This window comes from Diadema antillarum, unplaced genomic scaffold, assembly GCF_040938485.1.
Source record: "Diadema antillarum isolate AM-2024a unplaced genomic scaffold, OU_Dant_1.0 seq00000742_RagTag, whole genome shotgun sequence".
In the NCBI taxonomy this organism is placed as follows: Eukaryota; Metazoa; Echinodermata; class Echinoidea; order Diadematoida; family Diadematidae; genus Diadema; species Diadema antillarum.
Genome location: NW_027271639.1, coordinates 100,648 through 125,370, shown reverse-complemented (window position 1 = coordinate 125,370; position 24,723 = coordinate 100,648). Strand labels below are relative to the sequence as shown.

Genomic DNA, 24,723 nt, shown 5'->3' with positions numbered 1-24,723 from the left:
TCCCCCCCCCCCCAAAAAAAAAAGCATGGCTGAGCTGTTGTCAAAAGCTATCCATTCCTCACTTCCATCTCTACGCACGCAAAAATGACAGGAGAGAGAGAGAGACGCCCTCTTCTGACGTAACAAAAGGGTGTGGGGTGGCAATTGTTGCGATTGGCTGACATGTTGACGCAGCTAACACGCTGAAGCTCATGGGGATTGACCACTTCCTAGGTCAGTCTGTCCGCAATGTCATTATACGCAGGCAAATTATAGATGTATTTACTGATTTGAAGTACTCAAAAACAATACGCAATAGCAGGTGAATCTTACTACCAGGGGACAATCTGATTAGATTTTAGTCTCTCTCTTTTTTAATTTGTAGCTTGGAAATGTCCTTGGCCTTCTATAAGCAGATAATCTATTAAAAAGGGGGCATTCTCTCCTATATACCTATAATGGCCTACAGTTTTGTGGCAATTTCAGTATTGTTTTTGGCTTTGATGCTTGGCACAGTACTCACTCGTTTGGACTCAGTTCGTCATTTTCTGTGGTTTTTTTTTTCAATCTGTCATGACTAGTAGACATGCACTAACTTTTCACATCATATGGATGAGTGAAGAACGATTCCATGATTGGATAAACACGATCACATGATAGTGAACCTATGTTAAATTCACCAAAAAGAATGTTATTTTGAATATTTCTTACACAGTACACTTTTTATGCAAACAAATCCTAAGAGCTTGAGATGCCCTTTTGGGGACATTGCTTGATTCGACAAGGATCTTACAACCTCCTTCAATAGTACTGCAGTCCCTTCTGATGGAGCATTTTACATGTTCACTCCCCTGCCTTCAAGTTATATCTTACTATGTGGCACAATTTTGTCCCCTTGCCTCACAGCACAGCAAACTAAGTGTGCATTTATCAATTCTTTTAATTTCATTTTTACTTTTTTGCTCTACCACAATAAAGTAAGCCACAATTGATGATAAACAGCACAAGATTGTATAAAGCTACGTGACTGACATAGGTGTAAGTGTCTGCGAAGCGGAGGTGCCTATGGCAAATCTTGATCAATTCCTGATTTCTTTCATGCTTAGATAAATTAATAATCAAATCATTTTGATACCCCAAGTTACTATATCTCTCATGGACTCAGTTCCAGCAAGCAATGAGTTAATGTATGTACATTGTAATGCATAAATGGGATGATATATGTATATATTTTTTTGCATTTAAAAAAAAGACCACCAACATATCCCTATAACTGTTGATAACTGTTCCTCACCGACATTTCACACAATATTGCTCATAAACTTGACGGTCAAAGTATTTTGTATTATGTTGTGTCAAGATATTACTGGAAATCAGGTTCAAATGCCCTTGGGTTGATTGGGGTGGGATGTTTCTCCTTTCATGGTTACTAAAATTATGTTTCTGCTCTTTGACGAGCTGTCTTTTGCTCTCTCTCTTTTTTTCTCTTTTTTTTTTGGTGCTTTTATGTTGTGTGTTCAGAGTGTGATTTGTGAAATAGGTAATATGCATGAATAAAGGAAAGTTCTTTTACTTTTTACTCTTTATATTTATGTTTTCCTAATGATCTTAAGCGTGGTGAAACATCTCTGTGTGAATGTTTCAACATGAAGCAAATGATAGGGGTGACTGCCTACATGCACGATGGTTATTTGCACATAGCCATAGCAATGTAGCTTACCTTCACACGTTGCACCCCTCCTAACAAGGCCCTGGGCACACATGCAATGATAACTTCCATAGCTGTTGAGGCAGCGTCCCCCGCCGCAAATGTTCCTGGACTCGCGACATTCATTGACATCTACGAGGGTGAAAGAGACAGACAGTATGTTCTCAACAAAGGACAGCTGTGTAATTGTTATTTTTCCCCCCACACTGATTATGATTCATTAGGCCAAACATCTCGTGAATTTAGTTTTTTCTTAAAGGGATGGTAGAGTATTGGTTGAGGTGACGATTCAACTTTTAACTTCTTGTGAGATACTTAGAAACCACTTTATGAAATGTGAAAGAGCATACAATTCTAAGAGGAATTCAGAGTTTATTTGATGAAAATCGGTTTTGAAATGGCTGAGATATAAAAAAAACAAAGAGAAGCAAAGCGACCATAATAAAAGGTATAGGTCCCACCTTTTATTAGGATCACTTTGTTTTGGATATCTCAGCCATTTCAAAGCCAATTTTTATCATATAAACTTTGAATTCTTCTTAGAATTGTATGCTCTTTCATATTTCATAAGAGGTTTCTAATTATCTCAAAAATTCATCATCAAAAAATGTTGAAAAAAACCTTAAGGCCCATCTCAACCGAAACTGTACTGCGGGACAAGCATTAACACTCAAATAGAATGGAATGGAAGTTATGCCAGGTTCTGGGTTCAACATCAATTTCCTCCTGTTCAATCTGGATTTCAAATTGAAGTTCAGATCATATTGAACACATATAAGATATATATTCTATGTGCTTGTAGCGTATAAAGTATACATTCATATATACTGTACTGTTTCATATATCCTTTACTTTTGTGCATGTAATTCATATTTTGCATAAGTAGTGCCTTGAGCATTTTTAATTAGTAGATGCGTGGATTTGATGCCTTATACATTCTATATATGCCTACCATTGTCATCGAAACGGTAATACATAATATGCAGGAATAAAGCTAAGTTCTCTTACTTTTATCTCTTTATATGTTCCCCTCATAATCTGTGGTGAAACATCTCCGTGTATACGTTTAAACTTAATATGCAAATGATAAGGTTGCGATGTTGGGTCTGAGGAGGTTGGGATGAGGGTAAAGGTGGCAGTTTCAATGGGTGGATTGTGGTGAGATGAAGAAGATTGAGAAGAGGGATAAGATGGGGTGGGGGTAAGGGGTTTGGGATGGTGGTCAAGGGATTGGGGCAGGGGTTCTCGGAAGGGGGTACTCACCAATGCACTGGCTTCCCTGCGAGCTGAGTCGAAAGCCCCTACCACACTCACACCGGTAGTTGCCATTGCCAGTACTGATGCACTCCCCATGAAGGCAGAGTCTGGGGTTGGTTTCACACGGATCCAGATGGGTGATTCGCGGGTTGCCGGGGTTCACCGTAGAACTGACTGAATAGGAATCGCAACGGAACATGCAGTGGTAACAACACAATGTCAATCATAAATTGTCGACAGGACAACCTTTACCACGGAAGTATTACATTACTATTTGGGGATGGACGGGGATTGGAGGGAAAATAGAAGAAAAAAAACCCAAAGTACCTCAACTTTGGGTTTATTTCGCAGCAATCAGACAGTTTCATGTGCCAAACAGTTTATCACCTTGGTGAATCTTGCAAACAATATTATTCAAGATGCAGTGTGAAGATCTGACAGTGCATATCACATTTATCGTTGCCATGAAATATGCATGTGTGTGTGTGGGGGGGGGGGGAGGGGACAAAAAACAACGACATACAGTATTGGTCTTGGGCAACTGATGTAGTGGTAGCATGCATACTATATTCAAACTACACTCATGAACACTAATTTGAATCACTTGCACAGTCATTTGCAGTACAATTCACCATTTCATCTAAACGGTCAGGGAATTAAATGTCTGTACAGCTCTACCGTAAAATAGGGTAGTTTAATCATTACAACATTGAAATTAAAAGATAGCAAGAAGAAATATGAGGTTAAAGAAAACAGATTCAGGTGTCACACATTTTTAACATTTGGACTGAAAGCGATATACTACATAGGACATAATACATAATACTTAGTAATACATAATACAGGACGCTACATACTGAAGAAAGAAATTAGCAAAGAAGAGCTATGGAGAAAAGTTAAAATCCATTATCTTCAATACTATAAGAAATGAACAAAAAAGACCAAGGGATAAAGCTTGATATATACTTTTTTCCTAATGTAAAAGAAGATATTTCTAAGCCATCCAAGGTCTGCTCTGACTAGACGGTGAAATATTGACCTGCCAGGTTGTTAACACTTCAAAAAATGCAGTAAGTCATCACTTGGCTTGTTGACAAAGGGGAAGCTGGGAGTAACTCTCTAAGGATTTGTGGCCAAACCTCTAAGTATCTAAGTACCTCTGCGTAAGGAGGAAAGAATAATCATCAAGGTATCTGGCACACCAGAGCCAAACCATAGGATTATGATAAGTGTATCACTTTTTTTTAATACGACTTAAAAAAAAAAAGGATCCCAAAACCAACTAAAGATTAGTCTGAAAAGAAAGAGTAAAATTTTGTATGCACAACAGTGAAAATTTGGTCAAAATCAGATAAGAATTAGGGAAGTTCTGAAAGTGTGAGGTTTCGCTGATATTTGCAAAACAGTTTTCGAACTGCTGATGTCATTACTCGTAAATTTCAAATTAATCGTATACATAAAACTGAGAACAAAATATGGCTAAAAAATGTGAAAGCTAACGTTATTCCTGACTGAATAACTTCAAACTAATGATTAGTCAGATATTAGGATTCGAGATTGGAGCATAATTGCGTTTGAACAACAACAACAACAAAAACAACAAATGAAATTTCAAGATATTGTGTGCAAACTAAATGACAAGTTGTGAGGCAATGACATTTTCAACTTACTCATTTGCATATTCATATTGACTGTTCAAGAATTGTTTTATGAAACTGTGTGGAGAAAACACTTGGTATAGGTTGCAAAACAAATTGGGGGACTGAGACAAAGCACATCACAATCACAAACAAAAGAGTTTAAGTGAACGGGGTGAGCTCAAAACATGGCATATCCACGAATAACTTTCCCAGTGCAATATCATGGCTAATGAATGAATGTTAAGAACATCGCTTACTTTACGATATACAGACAAAGAGTATAATGTGTAGTGGTTTGTGTACTGACACATTCATGGTCAGCAGTGCCAATACGTATGCAGCTTCGGTTTACTCTTCATGCGTATAAAAAGGCAACGTAATAGAAGTTTGATATTCCAGGCATGCATTGCTTGAGTATACAAGCGCAGAAAGCAGATGTTACAACTGATCTTTGAAAAGAAACAATAATGAAAAAAATCATATGATTGAAACGCGGGATTAATGATATGAAATATTTGCGTTTTCATTGGGAGAAGGGGTGGTTGGTATTGGTGGCGAAGGTTTTATTCATTCAGAAATCATGGCGAGGGAGAAAATCTCGCATTTGAGCTTAATCGGACTCATGAGCATGCAAGCAGCGTAAATATGGTAGCTTAATATACACTTTACACAAAGCTCTTTCAAATGAAGATTTAATGATGTGAATGAACTCAGGGAAAAGTAGCAGTAATACATAGCAAATTATGGATGTTTAACAAACATTTTGAACGTGTGAACTCTACATGTTCGTTCCATTGATCATCTATTTGAAATTATTATTTTTTTTGTGTGGAGGGGGGGGGGGTATTTCGTGTCTTTTCGTTTGGTTATAGATCTTTCTTGGCTCATTTTCACTCACTATATTAATTCAACTACGAACTAACCACTTTCCCAATTTCACATGTGTAATTGCTTTATATAATCAGTGTATATAAAAAAAGAGGAGTACCGATGTAAAAGAAATTGAGGATATATATGTAATGCCTAAATAAAATTACAATTAGCATACATCGACAGATTCATGCTCAGCCAAAATATCCATATATCCTGTTAAAACATAAACACCATGGGTTAATGATAAATGACATGCACACAAGCCAACAGACGAATTGGCACGGAACATAAATTAATGCTTCAAGTTTAAAGAAGGCAACGTGATTATCACAGCAAACCCTTTAACTTCGAACGTGACTGCACAGCACCCAAATTGGTTCTTAGGTTCACAACTCACAATGCGATAATGGTCTCCTACCACGCGAGGAGTGTACTACACGGGGTGCAGGGTGGGATACGTGGTAGTGGTGGTTGGTGGTGGTGGTGGTAGTGGCATTGCCGGGGGAATGATTCAAGGCAAGTTTTAACAGCGTCATTAACAAATCAACTCACGGTCATCCAAAATCCAAAAGCCAGCGAAAACGACTCTACAAGATAAATGAATCACTGATTTCGCTTTGGATCATACAAATAAAGGTAATTCATTAACAGTCAATAAAGTTGAGATCTCCCATTCTCTCTTTCTCATCCTCACACACACACACACACACACACACACACGCAGACACACATACACGACACAGACACTCCCTCCCTCTCTCTCTCTCTTAGCTTTGACGTCATAACAGGAATCACCTGCAGAGGTTTGCCTACACAGGAACAGGTTGATAATATTATGAGGTAATCCACATAATATAGACACAAAGTGAATTCACAACGGAAACTAATCACGGTAATACCCCTTTCACGTTTAGTCCAGGGACAGCACAGGGTCACGCCGGAGAAACCGGTAAAAATATCGTTTTGGTCAAAACTACTGGCTACTCCTCGAAATATAATGGCGGGCAAATAATTAAGCCGTAAAGATTAAGTCTTTCTAAATATACGCACGTCGCAGCAAAACGAAATCCCCCCTAAGACCACCACACAATACAGGCTTATTACCTTGGGTGGTTGTTCATTTTTTTCTGAAGTCCTTTAGTTGAAGTGCTTTTATCAATTATTGTATCACATTTCCTTTTTGTATTATTGAGATCGATATGACGCAAATGCAACTTTCAATCAATTTTAAGTGACCATAAATACAATGCCAATTACAAAACTTTTTTTTCGCGTTAAAGGAATACAGTAAAAATACAAAATGGTATTAAAAAGGGAAAGCATTATAGATTTTGTCGCAAATGAATGATGTGGAGTAGAAATATTGTCCTTTTTGTTGACCATGGCTCTTCGTCTGTGTTCTGGCTTGTTGGCATTTTTAGTGAGATGGATGCAATTAGAGGTTAATCGAAGTTTGAACTTGCTGATAGAGATGAAGATGAAGGTAAAGGTATAGAGATAAATAATTCTGACGCTTTTTTGCTTCGTTCTGATGACTGCCTTTTTGTGGGAAAATAAAATGATAAGTATATTTTTTTTCTTTTAAGGAAGAGAAGGGAGCGTGAAGGCGAGCGAAGAGTGCAATTAACCACAGGGGCTTCGTCCTACCGTGATTGTATCCGTTGGAAGGCTTATAATGGTAGCCCGTACCTTGCGGACACATGGCACGGAACTCCGCTGCGAATAAGAGGGAACACGGAAGGAGAGAAAGAACAAGTGAAAATTAATAACATTAGATTCGTCATCACTCATTCCACTACGACTGGATTTCTATCGATTGTATGCAGACAAAAAGGGAGGTCCAAAGAATTATCTTCTCTTTATTCAAGAAGTCTTTTTCAAGAACACATGTCTAACAGCTATAAAAAGCACATTAGAAACTGCGACTGTATAGGATTTTTGTTTTTCTTTCTTTGTGTTTTGCACAACTTTCATGTACAAATTTAAAACAGAAATGTTATTGCATCACACCTTGTGACATGCATGGCGATTATCGATTTGGCAGGGAAGACTGTACCGTCCTTTTTCATTTTCAAATGTCTTAAACAAAGAAAGAAAAAGAATATCGTGATAGGCCTATTGTTTATCATTACGAGGACCTCGCCAAGGTCTTACCAGAACCTGATTGGGGACATCGCTCGCAACTGGCGCCCCAAGCCACTCCAAGACTACAGCAGCACTGCATCTGTGTTGTCGGCATGCGAGAAACACTTCCCGGGTAGCACTGGCCATTAATGACTCGGGTGTAGCAGATTTGCTTCACCGAGACTGTCATGAAAAAGGGAAAGAGGAAAAAACAAAGTATATGGAGAAAGCATTATACATGAGGAAAAAAAAAAACAAATACCGTGACACTTTATTAAGCTCGTTTACCGGAATAAGAGACTTGTAAAAATTCGCGGAGAAAGTGTTTAACCATGAGGAAAAATCTCTTACACATAAAATGTGAGGGAAGACATTAATCTCTTTAATTCCATCGCTACAAAATAACGAACGACATTACCTGTGTCCTCAAATAGTATGCGTACTTTCCTATACTTATACGAGTTATGGATGGCAACCACGAGGCTTTCCAGAGGTTTTTCTTTCATGAAATCAGGACGATACGGGATTTTAAAGGCTAACATTATTTTCGCGAAAGAAATCTATGTTGAGCAATCACAGTAATCCATATGCAAATTATATGATGTCATGATGTCCTGATGTCATCGTCTGATATTCATCTTTTTGTTGTGTGCGCAAGAATATTATTTTGACAAACATAAAGATTTGTCGATAATCTAGTAACTGCAACCTGTTTCCATTCGGTCTTTCTTGCAAAGTTATTACAACACTGCAGTCAATATATCATTGGACGAGAGTAACTAGATATATGAGGATATTCCATGATATCGGAAATTTGCCACAAATTGTCTTCAGGGTATACTGGAAAAGTTGTGAGGCAGTGACATAATCGCCTCGTCGAAACTGCATTATGATGCGCTATCGCGATAATATAACTTTAACACCACGTGAATCTTAACATTTCCAAGAATTTTCTTATCGCAATTATGTCATTTTCATAAAACTTCCTCCACTTTTTATCTTTTAACGTTGTTCTATCTGCAGATATCATTTTGACCACGAAATAGCCCTTCCAATCTAACTGCGCCTCTCTTAAAGGGGAAGGCTAGTAACTGATCAGTGGGAATCAGTGGAAATGCTGGGAGATGATTGTTCCAATCCTTATGGGATTCATTCAAGAGTTCATTGTATATCTATTGTTGTGTGAAAATAATTTGCTTCAGAATGGTCTCATATTCAAGTAATGTGCAGTTTAATGCTTCCAGGTTAGCGTCCCTGGTCAGTGACGGAGCATTAATCTGCACATTACTTGAATATAAGACCGTTCTGAAGCAAATCATTTTCACACAACAATAGATATACAATGAACTCTTGAATGAATCCCATAAGGATTGGAACAATCATCTCCCAGCATTTCCACTGATTCCCACTGATCAGTTACTAGCCTTCCCCTTTAAGACATACTTATTTTGTATCTCATATACATCCATAGAAGTTGTTGTTGTTTTTTTCTTCTCCATATCTAATCCGATGATGTATTTTGCCAGGCCTTCCTCTAGCTGAGATGAGTCTCGCTGGAAAATGAAATCGCGCCCTTGGGTGTACTCGATATCAGACCTGCGCTCACCACCTCATTACAGTCCTATTGTTGTCTGCAAGGACCTGTTGAACTGCATCATTTATACACTTGTGACGAGTTTTGGCTTTTATAGATACGAGCACGCTTGACCATCAACACTTCGTATGTGCAGTGTATACGCCACATGCAGTAATTGGCGCACATCGGGGAGTTAATACATTCAGTGCGCGCCACCGCTGGACGCACAATATCGGCAGACGGGTGGAGAGTGATCGTACAAAGACATTGCCATCTCATGTGTCTCATTATCAGGTCCTAAAATTCTCGTGAAAAAAAAAAAAGATTCGGGGGTTGGGGAGCAGAGGTCATGCACTGAAATGGGGTCTTTGCGGCAAGAAGGTTGTAACTCCAGACGTGGGTGTGTCACATCTATAATACGCACGGGTGTGTCAAGAAAATTGGAATCATGCTTTCTGATGGTTTCTTTAATTATATTCAATTCAATTGCACTTTATTTCCATCCAGCAAAAGGTAATACAAATACAAAGTATACCTTTTAATCCTAAGTCGTTAGAGAAAATAAGACAGGAGTAATTGTCGCTTGAGTATCGTGTCACCCTCGACCTAAGTAAGATACATGACTATCATTTTCGTCGAATTCAACGTCATATCTCTGAAATATATTTCAGCCCATAAACAATTTGTGGCCGATTCAAAGTTAATTGCGACGCACAGGAAACGGAAGTGCTGATAGTTTAATCTTAACGGTCAATTACTTGTCGGAGAAGCACAATGAGGTAAAGTTCATTCACTATGAGATAAAGTTTATTCAGTCTATGACAATCTCGAAAGTGATCTCTATTTTTTCCCCATCAAAATGTGGAAGGCCACATACTGGCCATGTCCACTGCATGCTGCTTTCCGTTTGTGTCAGTTAAATTTCTGTGTCAGTCAGCTCAGGACAACACGCGGGGATCAATCGGCCACCTGATCGGTCACCTGATCGCTGAAAATTGATGGCTGTCAATCATCGTTTTGCTGAACACCTCGTCAACAATGACATCACGGGAAGTCATCGGGGGACTGATTCACTCAGTACAGGTCGATCTCTCTTTTCGCACCCTCCTCCTCCATCGCTACGCCGATTTTACGCCCTTCAATGTCGATACGTCATCCACCGCCACACGACAGGGAAATCGAGGGGGCAAGACCTCGTCCGCAGGGTGCACAAACGGAGTGACTCGTAAGCCACAGTCCCACTCGTATAAAAACAGGGCGGCTAAAGTGCCGTCCTGCTGTGAACTTCCGTAAGTAGGTGAATGTCCTCATCTTGGGCAATCCTGTCCCCCCCCCCCCCCCCCCCCCCCCCCACTTTTCCCGACTTCTATTTCCCCCGAATTCGATGTCGGCTTGCGAGCGAGCGAGGAATGTTCTCCATTTGGTTGATTATCGTCCTGGTCAAATGATTTCTAATGCCGTCAGGTGTGGTTGTTTATACTCGCGAGGAAACTCTTCAAACATACTTCAGATGTGTTCCTAATTTGTCTAAGTGGTGTTTGCCCAACTAGTGATTGATGGCAAAGGTGCAAATGGCACCGAATTTCCCGACCGCGTCCTGCATCACTCTCCCTTGTTTACCTGAAATAGCGCACTGAAACAGTCGCACTATTAAACTTCCATATCAATTTGTTGTTTCTCCCCCAGAGCTAGTATCTATCATTCAAAAAGCATAATGGAGGTCGCTCTCGAAAGGAGAGGAAAGGAAATTAATTAAAACTGTTGCCTGTAGTATGATGGCAACTCTGTTTAATGCTGCCTACGCGTGTCTCTTATACATCACCAAATACAGAAGTTCACGTTCCCATTGCGTTCTCATTTGGTGTTGTAAGAATTTGGAACTGGCATAGATACAGGGGCCGCGAAATATTTTTGGCTCATCGAAAAAAAAAAAGTCGAAAAAGAAATTGACGGAAAAAAAGCACGACAAAACCCACGCTTTTCCTAGGGTACCATCCGGAGACTATTCCCGTCGGAGTTTGGCGGGGGAGGAGGGAGGTGGTACCAATTTAGGAATGATGATATCACATAGCAAGGAGGTGCACTTCCCTGCACAAAGTTATGGAGGACAGAGTTGCGCTATCACCAACGAGGAATTATGATTTAGGCCCTATGTGCCTACTCATCTATGTGGACAAACCAATGGGACAATAGTGAATCTCATCTAAATTGCCATTTGTGACTGTATGTGACTATCACGTCAAAGCGCCATAATTTTCCTGGGTTTCTTTTTTCTGAAAACGGTCAGCATTTTGAGTCAAAATCGAGTCGATTTCTTGCTGTTATCTATATATACATGCTCTCAATGATGTTTTCAAAATTCATCTCTGCTAGGCCAGCGAAGTGTTACGTGCGCGTGGATAACAATGCAGAACATCGAAATTCAGGAAGAAAGAAAAAATAGCATACAATCATACCTCACGGGACAGCTAAAGCCAGTTAATATGACACATTTTTCACATGATTAATAACTGCCATTACGGTGTCTGATAATCTGTCGCTTTTGACGAATTGGTACGTTTCGTTGGCGCAAAGGAGAGGAGACGAAATCCGCAAATTCTATTGATTGTCAGCGGCTGGAACGCATCTCGCGAAAGAGCGTGATTTCACATTTGTCATTAGTATGATATTTTCACAAATTCCTCAAAGTTCAGCCCAATTGTCGTCAAATTTTCTGTACAGCAGGATAGTGTACAGTGGGCACAACATTTTTTCACATGCAATCTTTCACATCCTATTATACTACCGTACGGCTGTAAAAGAATCTTCGACTAGCAACTACCATTTTGAAACTCACGTTTTTGGTCAAAATGCCCTATGCCAGTTCTAGAGAAATTAATTGATAAGACATGTTCCTTTTTAATTTTCCATCTCAAATAAGGAAAATTACTGAAATATCATAGAGAGGACAGAGAACAAACGTGAACAAGAGCAATGGACTCAGCAGTTGACATGAACACGAAACGCAACAAAAAGAGATAGGGTTTTGTGTTCATTCATTTATGTCATTCATTCAATGAATGAATGAATGAATGAATGAATGAATGAATGAATGAATGAATGAATGAATGAATGAATGAATGAATGAATGAATGAATGAATGAATGAATGAATGAATGAATGAATGAATGAACGAATGAATTAACGAATGAATGAATGAATGAATAAATGAATGAATGAATCAATGAATGAACGAACGAATGAATGAATAAATAAATTAATAAATGAATGAAATGAATGAACAATAGACCATATGGTCTATCTCTTTGATAGACTTTTTCAATAACTGTATACACCTGTATTTCATTTTCTTTTGCTTTACTTATATAACTCAAAGAGCTCAAACTGCGTAATCGGTGTGGATTGCATGATGAACCTATACCCTCAGATGGCAAAAATAGCGTTAAATGGAAAAAAAATGAAAGTGAATGAAGTATGTTTTTAAAGTACAAGCAGAGGAAGAATACATCCCCGTGAATCGAATTTTATTGGTACTCATTGTATCTGTAGATTGGCGCCATGAAATTTCTTTGCAAGTTCATTGACTACCTCGACCGACGCCAACAGGCGTTGCTGTTTTACAGTTTTATAACGTTTTATAGCATCGAATATCTTCTATTTATTGAGTAGTTGCATGGACACGTCCATGTCAAAATATGCAACAGCCGGTACATTATGCGTAGTAATCATCACCCAGTTGCAAATATTTGTCGCAGTTGCATACAATGCCTTACATTGCGTTCAAGTTTATCATCATTATTTCCACAAGCCATGGCCTTTAAGCAACCGCACGACGAATTGGTTTGACGAACGTACACTTGATGTCTCCTGTCATTTATGAGTACACGGTCCTTCAAAATTTGGAGGATTTGCTAATGGGGAAGGTTGGGTTTTTTTTTTCCTTCATTGCCTTGGCACCGTGAATTGCGTTGGCATTTATACAACACAAATTATTGCATGTGATATGTCCACTGCGATAGACCACATTTATCAATTATTTTCTTCCTTTTTTTGTGGGGGGGGGGGGGTTTCACGAGGAAACTTTTGGCACAAATCTGTAGCCAAGTTTAGTATAATATCAGACAGACAGGCCTATAATTCATGGGGGTAAGATAAAGTGTAGGTCAGTAACATAGTGATTGTAATATGTTTGGTAATAAAAACAGTTATGCTGTAATAGCAAACTGTCGTCGAGAACTGTCAGTTCATATTCCCTTCCCCTCAAATTCTGCAGACTTTTTGATGGAAATTAGCTAAACTCTCGTTCAAGGTCTGCCAAATCTTCAAGCATCGCTAAACTGGGCTGATGTATGTGCTGTTCATACAAGAACGAAAAGTGCAGTCTGTGCAAAGTGATCCCATCTGACATTCAGAGCACATCATGCTTTCATACATTTTGTTTTCTCCCCTCCCCCCCCCCCTCTCTCTCTCTTTCTCTCTCTCTTTCTCACTAGGGGTCATCATCGGTTTTTGCCCTGGAGGGCACTTAATACAGTACAACACCAAACACACCAACACATAAGACGATAATCATACCTTCAGTTTTATATACAGTGCATTCCCGTTATAACAAACACGGTTACAACGAAATTCCGGTTGCAACGAAGTAAAAATTCAGGCCGCAACATTATCCACTCTATGTATTTTTACTACTTATTCGTTTGGTAATAACGAAATTTCGATATTACGAAAGAAAACTGCCGGTCCCGAGGACTTCGTTATAACGGGAGTCCACTGTAAAACATTCTACTAGAATTACAATGGCGACAGTATTACGCCACTTCGTAGCTATCATAATCTCCTCATTACTTATTCGACTAGATATTGTTGCTGGCAAATATCATCTGGTTCAAACTGATGGCACGTTTGACACTAACATGAGAATTCTCTACGTTTGTTTCTGTCGCTGTTATGTTGTATTGATACATCATCTTGGGTGGCACACGTGTAATACAGATATCGGTGGTCGACACAAGAATAGCCTATACGTACTTTGCAGATCAACATCATCACAGCAGAAAGCTTACCTTACCTCAACGCACTCCCTCATAAAGTACTGTTCTTTACTCGGTGAGTGACAACAATGTGCTTTGTGATGGATGATTTTGTCTTATAACTTTACCAGGGGTCATCTTCCTAGTCAAATTCCGCTCGGAGATGGTCTCCTGTATTTCCGATTACTTCAAAAAAAAAAATTATGTGAGGTGTTCCCTCTGCTAGGGTACCTTCAATCTGACTTTGCACTGTGAGTTTACATGTTTGTCCTACGATTATTGTACAATGATAACATTGGTGCTTTCTGCAGAGTTCATTAATTTTGTCTTATGAAACATTTTTATGCTATTTTAGTTTTTTTTTATGACTATGAACTCTGCAAAAAGCGACGTTCTGCGAGAGGGTTCTTCATTCAGAATAATTACCCCCTTGCATCGTCAAACACAAATTCAAATCTTGGGTTTATTTTTTTTTCTCCCTTACGAAACACTAACATTAATAGTAAAAACTACATCAAAATGAATTTGCGTTAAACCACAGAAATGAAGTTTGTATGACAAGATATGGGCTACACCCCATGATCTCCGTGTAAGGACCTAAACTGCCATCCAACTGTGCTTCCAAGACCGATGATATTGGTGCAACGCAGGGTCATAAGACGAAGCAACAAGATCATTGATATTGGTGATCCCAAGGAGGTAACCATTATAGCTCCTTGGTGATACGAGGGTCATAATACGTAACCCATAGACGTAAACAAGACAACAGTGTCATTCATAATCAGCGAGATCGGCACTCGGGGAATACCCTCCGTTTACAGCGCATCAGTTTGGACAATATCGTAACATTTTCCCTTTTCCTCGTCTGCAGACTGATAGTTTTATTGACGAGATTTAAAGCGCGGGCTTTGTGGCAGCAAGAAACTCGGGTTATAGTGTGATTACAGCCTATTCTCCAGCGGCGACAAGTCAATGGCAATGCGCGCTGCTGTCTGCCTGCCTGGGAGGGGAAAATCGTCTGCGGAGGAAGTGAGTGCCCATAACGTGAGCTCGGCGCAAATTAGGCTACATTGATGTGTCATTAACAGAAGAAAAAGAAATGCAGTCAAAAAGTGTTTCTTTCCGTACACATTTTCAGCGATACTAAAATATTGAGTTGTCAATGGGGATCGCTTAACATCTAAGGACACAAATCTGTTTCTAAGTTTATGGCTCTCCGGAGTGTCAGCGTGTCTCCTACAGGATTTGGTGTCTGCGGACAGTCAATGTGATTTTTTTTCTTGAGAAAAAAAAGAGAGAATACATAGTAATCAATAATGCCAATACAAGTCAAAAATCATTCAGACCGAAAGAAATGCACATCCCCTCCCTCCCCCCCCCCCCTCTCTCTCTCTCTTTCTTTTTTTCCCCCTGCCTTTGCCTCTGATTTTTTTTTTGTATGTACATGCATATTGCTTGAGGGAAGGTTTGAGAAATGTGAGAGCGATAGACAAAGCGAAACAAGCAACCAGATTGATAAATAAATGTACAAGATTGGACGCAAAACTAAAATATGAAACTCCTCTCAGGGTCGCTGAGACAACATGCCAGACACTCGCCTCTAAATGTATCCTGACGTGAAAAAGAAAAAAAAAATAAGTAGAAAGAAACAGTAATATATGAAAAGAAACCGGAACTGTGAATTCGAGCTGGATAACACTTCTCGTGGGAAGATCATATTTTGCGTGGAATCCCCGGGCATTACTGGGCACACTTCCTCCCATGGTCGGGCGATAAGGCGAAAGCATTTTGTTGTTTTGTTTTCGTTACCCTGTCTGTTTTTTTGACTAACACCTGCGCATTACTGTTCTAATCCTCCATGCCGACATTCTCCGAGATGGAGGTGGTGTCTGCGTCAGCAATCTCATTGTCCGACAAAAATAATAGTGCATCACACTGTTTGATAATTTCAAAATCACATCACTCACAACTTGCAGGTTGCCGCGAAGACACTTCAGACTAAGGTAGTGTGTTCTGTAAGACTTGCCTTAAATTGGAAGTGATAGATAACATGAAGTTATTCGAGGTCATCCGTGCCGCACGTTCCACTATCCCCGGGGTGTAATCAACTTCTTGACTTGGCAGAGGGCAGTTGATGACATTGTATGACATTGTGCTTAGTACTTGTAAGTGAGATATGAATTAATATAACTCAATGGCGACATAGCGGTTTCTTTTTTCCTTCAAGTATCAATAGTTGATAAAGATATTAAGTTGCAGCTGAGCTTTCTCATTTTCTGGGAACATTGCTCTATAGACAAGTATTTTGAATTGTTGCTGACATTGACGCAAAACTATAACTCATTTTGTTTTGAGCATTCTCCCTTCTTGAAATACTTTTAAAATTGAGCAGTGCGTATTTGGGTTGTAAGTTTAAATGAAGTCATAGTCAAAAATATTATCACTATGCTCATTCAGGCATTCAGAAAGCAGACAGGTTGTTCAGTGGATATTGCGGCCGATAACAGGAACCTGCACTATACGTCTACGTCCTGGCATTGAACACCCATTTCACGGCGCGTCATGTGTCCCAAGGAAAAACAAAAATGCAATCTGATTTCACTCGGTGACAGACTTGATCTCTGTTATTGCCTATTAACCTACATCATGCCTGGAAGCTTCGAAATCAGATGCATATATCGGGTTTGCCTATATTAACACCGACACGCTACTAGCCATGTGCATGTAGCTTCTTCTCCTCCGCCCTCTCCGTCCAATCCCCTCCTTCTCGACGTGGTCTTGTTTCTTTCTTCTACTCCACTTCCTTCTTCCCATTCTATATCTACGAATTCCAATCCTTTTCCTTCTGTATTTCCTCCTCCTCCTTCTCCTCCTCCTCCTCCTCTTTATCATCATGTTCATCATCATGCCATCATCTCGCTTCCATTCCTTTACCTACTCGCAACATCCTTCATCTTTCCATCGTCCTCCAACCCACCGCCCTCTTATCCTTCCTTTCCCACTGCACACCAGCATTCTCATCCCGATCCCTCCACCTCGGCCATCTCTCTCTCCTCCTCGTCCTCCTCGTCCTCCTCCTCGTCCTCTTCCTCCTCCTTGTGATTCCCCTCCTGTATACCACTACCACAACCGCCACCACCACCACCATCAACACTCACTCCTCATCTGTCGCCTCTAACCTTCTCCCTCGTCTTAATCCGCTTCACATACTCGTCCTTCCACTTCCGGATTACTCAATATGAAGTGTCCCCCCCCCCCCGGTCATCGTTCAACTCCACACTGACTTTGCTAACTGTCAGGTGACACATGATAACAATTATGCGGGTAAATCAACGCTGCATATTTGTTTTGGAAAATGTACTTAATATTGTTTTACATTAAAAACTAAAGGGGCAAGAGAATTAGCAGGAGTGCGTATATAGTAGCTGTAATGCAACTTGTATCATCACTTCGCGAAACATTGTGGGTGCTAAGAAACTAATCCTCGTTACAGTGTATCATTAAAACTTGCCCCTCTCAGGGTCACTCCCGTCGAAAATTGATGGTTTCCGATCTCTTCACCGTTTCCTTTGAAACTTTGCTGATATGAAACAATACAAGGACAGGGGTATTTGTGATATTGGCCACTATCCAGTTGTGCATATGATACTCTGTCTTCGGGGTGCGTTACCCTATAGCTCTCCCATTATGCACTGAATTTGGCAAAATACCAATGTCTGTCTTGTGTACAATTTGCGTTGCGTCATTTGATAATGAATTTGTCACACTAGTCAAGTACATTGCTTGCGCATAATTAATGACATAAAACATTGCTCTGGTATTATTTTTACATGACTGTTTGCTGAAGATAACTTCATTATAAAAGTCGGGAGCAATTTGACTACTCCCGTGTCAAGTGGAGCATTTCTCTTCTTTAAACATAATATATATCATGATATGGTGAATATCGCAGTGGCTATACATGTGAAGTGTATTTCGAGGAAATGTATGACAATTACATTATAAAAAGACGTGCGATGGTAGAACAACAGAGGTGTAGTAAAGGTCAATGACCTAAATTCTCAAGACGATAAGAATGTATCATACAAATAATTTCAAAAACTCTAAACCAATCTGTAGGTGAAGGTGATTTTTATTTCGAAATTGCCCTGAAAAATATGGAAAGAATGCGACATACTATAACTTGCAAAGGCGCCTCGTATAGAACCAGAAGAACCTTCTTGGTCGACGAAGTAACTCATGATAACCCGCAAAGGGGGCTTCAGAAGGCGAGAGGGCGACTTTTTAAAAGTCGCAAAGGCGCCATGGTGCTTTCTCTGTCTAAACGAGGCGCCAAGACGATTTCCAACTAGCTGCCTCCATGCCTTCTCGTCCTACAAAATGGTGTCATGGTGAATTTCAATAAGTCGCCCTGTAGTCGCACGTTTTAAGGCTTCTGCATGTCCATGTGTACATCCATCGATGAGTCAAATCAAACAAAGCGTGGGTAACCGGCGGGGATCAGACAGGGGTGCGAGGATGTCGGCAAGGAATGAGGCGCATGGTGGACATACCGTGGATGACAGTGGATACCGAGGATGACAGACACTGATACGGGTCGGCATGGGAGGTCAAGCTCGCGTGTAGGGGGTGGGGTGACGATGACAACTCTGGTGGAATAAGAAAATGCGAAGGGGACACAAGCGGGACAATCCCATCCGAGGTGTTTAAATAACAAACAGACGGGAAGGAGAACACACCTCGGAGATTGCGGCCAAAGTACTCATTGATAGACGCTTTTGGGAAGAGGCCGCACACACATCAACCTCTTCGATATTGCTGTAAGACGACAACACTGAAGAGTGTTTGTATAGGAGGGTAGCCACTTCACCGTCGCAAGGACATAATTATGATTTTGCTCTGGGCGTGTTATCATTCAAAGCGGCACCTTGCTATTCGTTTCCTGTAAGTCACCATAAGCAGAGAAATCAGGGTGACGAGAGCGAGAATATGTAGCAACCCTGATTATAAAGGTATGTAGCTCTCTTTACTGTACATATTCTCCGCAAATCCTAAACAATATTTAGAATGCTCACCTCTCGACGTCAGTTGGTGCCACGCGGCAAAATTTGGTTTCAAAGACCTCTCTTTCTGAAAGAATGACTATCATCAAAGTTCAGCGACACTGCTGCTATTTTCTTCGAGTACTTCAGAGTGTGTCTTCTAATAACCTTGGGTAGATGTCACCTCATGACCCAGTTCGGAGTAGTGGTATTCTGATCAGTGAATCTGTCGTAATTTCGCTGCTACATGATCAAAACTTCAGTCGGGTGAATATTCCATTTGTAAAAATCTGTTCCTGCAATTTGCAAATTATGACAGTGACTGCAACAGACACATACATTGACACCTTCATTTGGAGGAGTGCCCTGACGCAAACAAAATCAAGTTCTGCACTCTGGTGGATCACCGCTAATAATTTCTTCGTCGGCCGATTCTTGTGAATGCAATCTGCTTCATTTACAATGGATGATAATAAACACACATATTCTTGTATTTAGGGATTTCGTGGTATTCTTGTCGTGTGAGGTACGAATGGTTAATGGCGGAAAACTACCACTAATACACAGGCGTGATTGACAAAACATACAAGACAACACGGAGGTGAAAGGCGGCCAAGCAATGGTCCATGTCTTGCGAGATTTGGCGAGAGCCTTGCTGAAAGTATGGAGCGCCCTCTACATGGACAGAATTCCTGCAATTGGTTGCCCCTTTCCCTGATTTTGCTCAATCAGGGGTCCTCTCCTCCAATGTATCACTTCAACTCCCCCCCCCCCCCCTCTCAAAATTGTGAATCTCCCGTTTTGAGAATCTTGAGAATTTTCCCCGCCCCCTTCTTGACCGAACCGTACAGGAATCTTTGTTTGTCCTTGCGGTGTGATCTTCACGAACCCATTACGGATTTAACCTATAGAAATAAACAGACTTTTACGATTCGACGTAACACACAACAAATCCGGTTTTCAGATAGTTCGTGATGACATGATGACATGGCTAAAGGTTAAAAGAGGAATTCATTTTTTTTTTGTCTTATAAGCGTCGAGCAGGCATGCGTAAATGAAATTATATGAGGTTAAGAGTGTAATTTAAGTGCAATAATGGACTGTACTTGGAAGTCATGTTGAACTTTGACCTCTCCATCATTTTTTTATGTATCGGAATTCTCGTGTCAGAGAGAGCGCCCCGGATTTCCACTTCAAACACTGTTTAAACAAAGAAACAAGCAGGGCAGACGTGAAGATCCCTAGCGGGGAAAAAAATGGGGGGGGGGGGGGGATCAACATCAGCGAAATTTTGCATCCCAGAGCACCCTTTCTCCTCTCGCAGATCTAACAGACACCTCTTTCTCCCTCATTTTGATCAACAAACGGTTACTTTCAGAAGCGTTACTGGGACGTTGAAGAATGGCTGTTCTATGTGTGCGACACAGCACACCAGCATCAACATTTACCCCATACTCCACTTCGTCTTTCTGTCGCTAATCTCCTGCAGTCTTTTTTGTTTCCTTTTCCTCGTTCCTCCCATTTTAACATCATCTTCTCTTCATCGCCATCATCGTCATATTCTCTTGTTCTTTCCTCTTCTAAACTCCGTCTTTGTTTCTCCTTTATACCTCTCTTTTCACTGATGCTTATTGTCGTTTTCCTCTTTTTATTTCTCTTTATATCTATTTTCTCCTTGTCTGCACTTTATGCCATATCATATTCTACATATTTGATCCATGAAATGGGCGGCGAGTTTCACCTTAGACATTTTCCCATGTGCCACCACTTAAGACCAGTAGTTTCGGGAGACATTTGCTCGCAAACTCGAGAATCAGCGAGGACTCCAATAATCTGTCAACAGTAAGAACTGTATGGGACAACTTTATAATGGGATAACTTTATACTCATCTTGCCAGGCAAGTGATGCTCGTCTTATCTCGACGACTTTCTTTTCGTGCAAGCGTGTCGTCAAAGATGCGTCTCAATTCAAGACACCAAAAACACCAAAGGCTCACTTCTGTTCGTGATTACATGACACTGCTTTGCAGGTAGGACCACATCCTACATAAAAGCGGTCAACCAGACGTCGTGGGATAACAAACTTGAATTAAATGAAGTGTTTCACCCCCCGGGCAACAAAAAAAAGACATTAAAAAAAATCGCAATCATCATTTAGCTCTGCCTGAACGATATAGGCTAATGTTGCTTAATTTTCTTAAGCTTCATCCATACCTTTCACATCCCTCCTCTTCCAACTCCTCTAGCATTAGTCTCCTCCATCTCATTCTCATTCTCCTCCAACTCCTCCTCCACGTCCTCTTTCTCCCCTCTTCTTCTTCATCATCCTCCACCTCTTCCTCCTCCACCCCCGCCACTTCCTCCTTCTCCACCTCTTTCTCCCTAACTCTTCTTCATCCTCCTCCTCCCCAACTCTTCTTTATCCTCCTCCTCTTCCTCTTAACTGGTACCTCCTCCTCCTCCTCCTCCCCCTCTCCCCCCCCCCCCCCCATCCTCCTCCTTCTCTCCCCCCCCCCCCCCCACTACTCATCCTCTTCCTCCTCTTTCTTCGGGGAGGAGAAGTCGTCGTCAATAGGTTGTCAGGCATTAGAACGTGATTGGATGTCCTTAGATTTGTCCAGCAGACCGAGATGAAGGCGTCGGACCACACACATTTCCCCGCCCTTTACATGGTGGTCTGGGGTCTCGAGATTTGAATATATACACCCATATCGCTGAGGTGTGATATCTCTGTCCCATATCTTTAATGCACTATGATTCGCAGCCCTTCTCTTGACTTGACACATGTAAGCACCCGATTCCCGTCCATACGCAAGACCCTGGAAACAAACACTTCCATTGAGATGGTTGATTGTAATCTAGAATTTCAAGAGATGGACAATGGGTGGGTTTTAAAAGACGCTCACAGGACATCGGCTTTTGAGATAGTCTAGCTATTTTGAAGAGCTCACTTCACCAGCGTTTACTCTTCATACCATCGGTACCTAACCTGAACCCTCTTACCTCATAGCCATTACAGAATATGCAGCTCCCCTCCCCCTTGAAAGTGCTATACATGTCCTTTTGACGTTTACATGGAGTCTCGAGTCAACCAGATAAACCCTCGAATTATTCAATGGGTGAAATGCTCATTCAGTTTAAACCATTTTCCGGAAAATACCACGATCGAGTTCCGAATTCTGCCGAGGCGGATGGGCGGTAATTTAATCAATGGATTGTGAGGAGAGACCATGCTACTGGTTGATCAATGAACGCAATGTTTTGTCAAATTACAATTGCTGGCAACCCGATGGCGTAAATATGAATCTCGTACTCCTCAACAAAAACATCAGATCAAAATAAAAAGAAACAATACAAACCAAGACAAAACAAGCCGTCAAGGATAGGTTGTCTACCTTGAGTGCTGCGAGAGCATGGGCATAATATGAATTATGATAGATTGTCATTATGGATCATGTATCCACCGTCTGCCTAACTTCAAGCGCTATTCTACACCACGAGCTAGTTAAGCCAGAAAAATGAAATCAGAGGATGAATAAATGGTATAGGTGTAATCCAAATCGAACAAAATAAGCTTGTTGTGGCATTCTAGTGTTTCATATGTTATCATCAGTTACAGCCACACGCGCAAATTTGAAGAGACGATGACGCCATCAACTCGCAACTCTCCCAGTGGTTTCTGTCATAAGATAATAGTGAGGATTTATGGAGAGATCAAAGGTGATGACATTAACATTTCCTCCAATCTGCTCACGTGGCTGCCATTAGTTTCGTAGAAATATGTGAAAAAGTATCATTATTTTCTTTATTGGTCCGATTTTGAAGCATGCCCTATAATAAATCTTGTTCGCCTGATTTCATTCTTGATACGAACGGCCAACTTTGATATAGCGTGGAACTGCACGTCGACTTACCGACGCATTGTGTTCCGGACGAGTCAGACATGTACCCCTCGTCGCAGCGGCACCGGTAGCTTCCGTGAGAATTCAGGCAGCGTCCGTGCATGCAGATGTTTTCAAAAGCCTCGCACTCGTCAACATCTTCCCAAAAAAGGAAGAAAAAAGGAGAGAACATAATGAAAATGAGACAATAATGTAGTAACGAGAGAATGATTATCGAGTATGAAACATTATTATCGTGCATCCACATAAAACGACACCAAAATAGTGAGATTGGGTTTCATATCAATTAAAGTGTTCGTCTTTTACATCGAACTCACGAAATGTTTGGTAAAAAGACTCTGGATACCCTCATCAATTCTTCTTGATTTCAATTACAGGACTGTCAATCATCTTGTAATGAAGTATTCTGAATTACTTTCCTACACAGGACAAAAATCGCCGTCAAAGTCACGAAAAGGACGTTGCGATCCGGCCCGTGATATCAACACGGCTTCACTCAAGAAATTGTATACCCTAGATACTTTGATATGGCGTCAGTTAGTTCATTCTACACACATAATCATCATCAACGTTACAAGTTCTGCTTCATAGTACGATCTACTCATCCACTTCCCGGCTTTCTTGTTTCGAATCAACACAAGAACGCTGTTTCCTTCTAATTTCACTGACATCACAGAAACAGTACTGGCATGATTATGATGAATTTTAGTATCGAGCCATACCTATGCATTTTCCCGAATCCGGAGACTTCTTAAATCCACGTGGACATTCCAGTTCTCTTCCTGAAAAGGAGAGAGAGAGAGGGAGAGAGGAAAAAAGAGAACACAACTATGAATGCGGAGTTATCTCTTCGGGCAACATTGGACGTAATTAGGGAATCAATGCCGACTTGCGACTTGCACGAGACGCTGTTCATAATAATCATAATAAACTTTTTACAGAATATCGTACCTGTTTGGGTTGCTCATGTTACCGACCTCAGTTCATCACCACAGGCGATATGGAGGCACATACGCACACTTCAGGGTTTTCCGCTTACACGCGAAGGTTTAACTTCTGAAAAACCACAAGTGCAGTGCCCCAGAAAATAAAGAAAAAGACAAAAATGGCATATCGCAGCCGTCAACGTAAAAACTAATCACCTAAACTGACCTCGTATCTTGTGAGATTTAAGTATGGCTTTCAGAAGAAAAAAAAGAAAATGAATAAAATGGAGGGGTGGTGGAAGATACGACAACTGGGGTCTCTCCACTATACAAAGTCGTCATTTTTCTTTTCTTTTTTCATCAATGACAGCCACTTTCACTCCGTACCACGTGACACATTATCACATGACATACTGTGGCGACAAAGAGGCATGGAATACGATGTTGTAAATCTTGTGACGTTCTTTTCATATCTACTCCTGACGAACCCGTCTTCACGTAGTAGGACCTACATCAGTTGACATTAATGGCACGTGGAGTTGAAAATGACGTTTTACAATTTTAAGGTGGACGTTGTGTTCGACAGGATGACCCATTAAGGGATGGATTAGAATCTATTAGGTCCACTCTCACACGACGTAACCTTTCTCTAGTCAATCGACA

General features: G+C 40.7%; 1 protein-coding gene across 1 annotated transcript in view; it reads right to left on the bottom strand.

Annotated features, from left to right (window-relative positions):
• Positions 1-24,723, bottom strand: part of LOC139738447 (uncharacterized) — a 116,597-nt gene that overhangs the window by 54,635 nt on the left and 37,239 nt on the right. Inside the window, exons 4-9 of the mRNA XM_071649068.1 lie at positions 23,857-23,916; positions 23,147-23,272; positions 7,612-7,764; positions 7,105-7,173; positions 2,951-3,118; positions 1,700-1,819 (exon numbers count right to left, since the gene is read on the bottom strand). Coding sequence (XP_071505169.1) covers positions 1,700-1,819; positions 2,951-3,118; positions 7,105-7,173; positions 7,612-7,764; positions 23,147-23,272; positions 23,857-23,916 — 696 coding nt within the window. The remainder of the gene's footprint in view (positions 1-1,699; positions 1,820-2,950; positions 3,119-7,104; positions 7,174-7,611; positions 7,765-23,146; positions 23,273-23,856; positions 23,917-24,723) is intronic.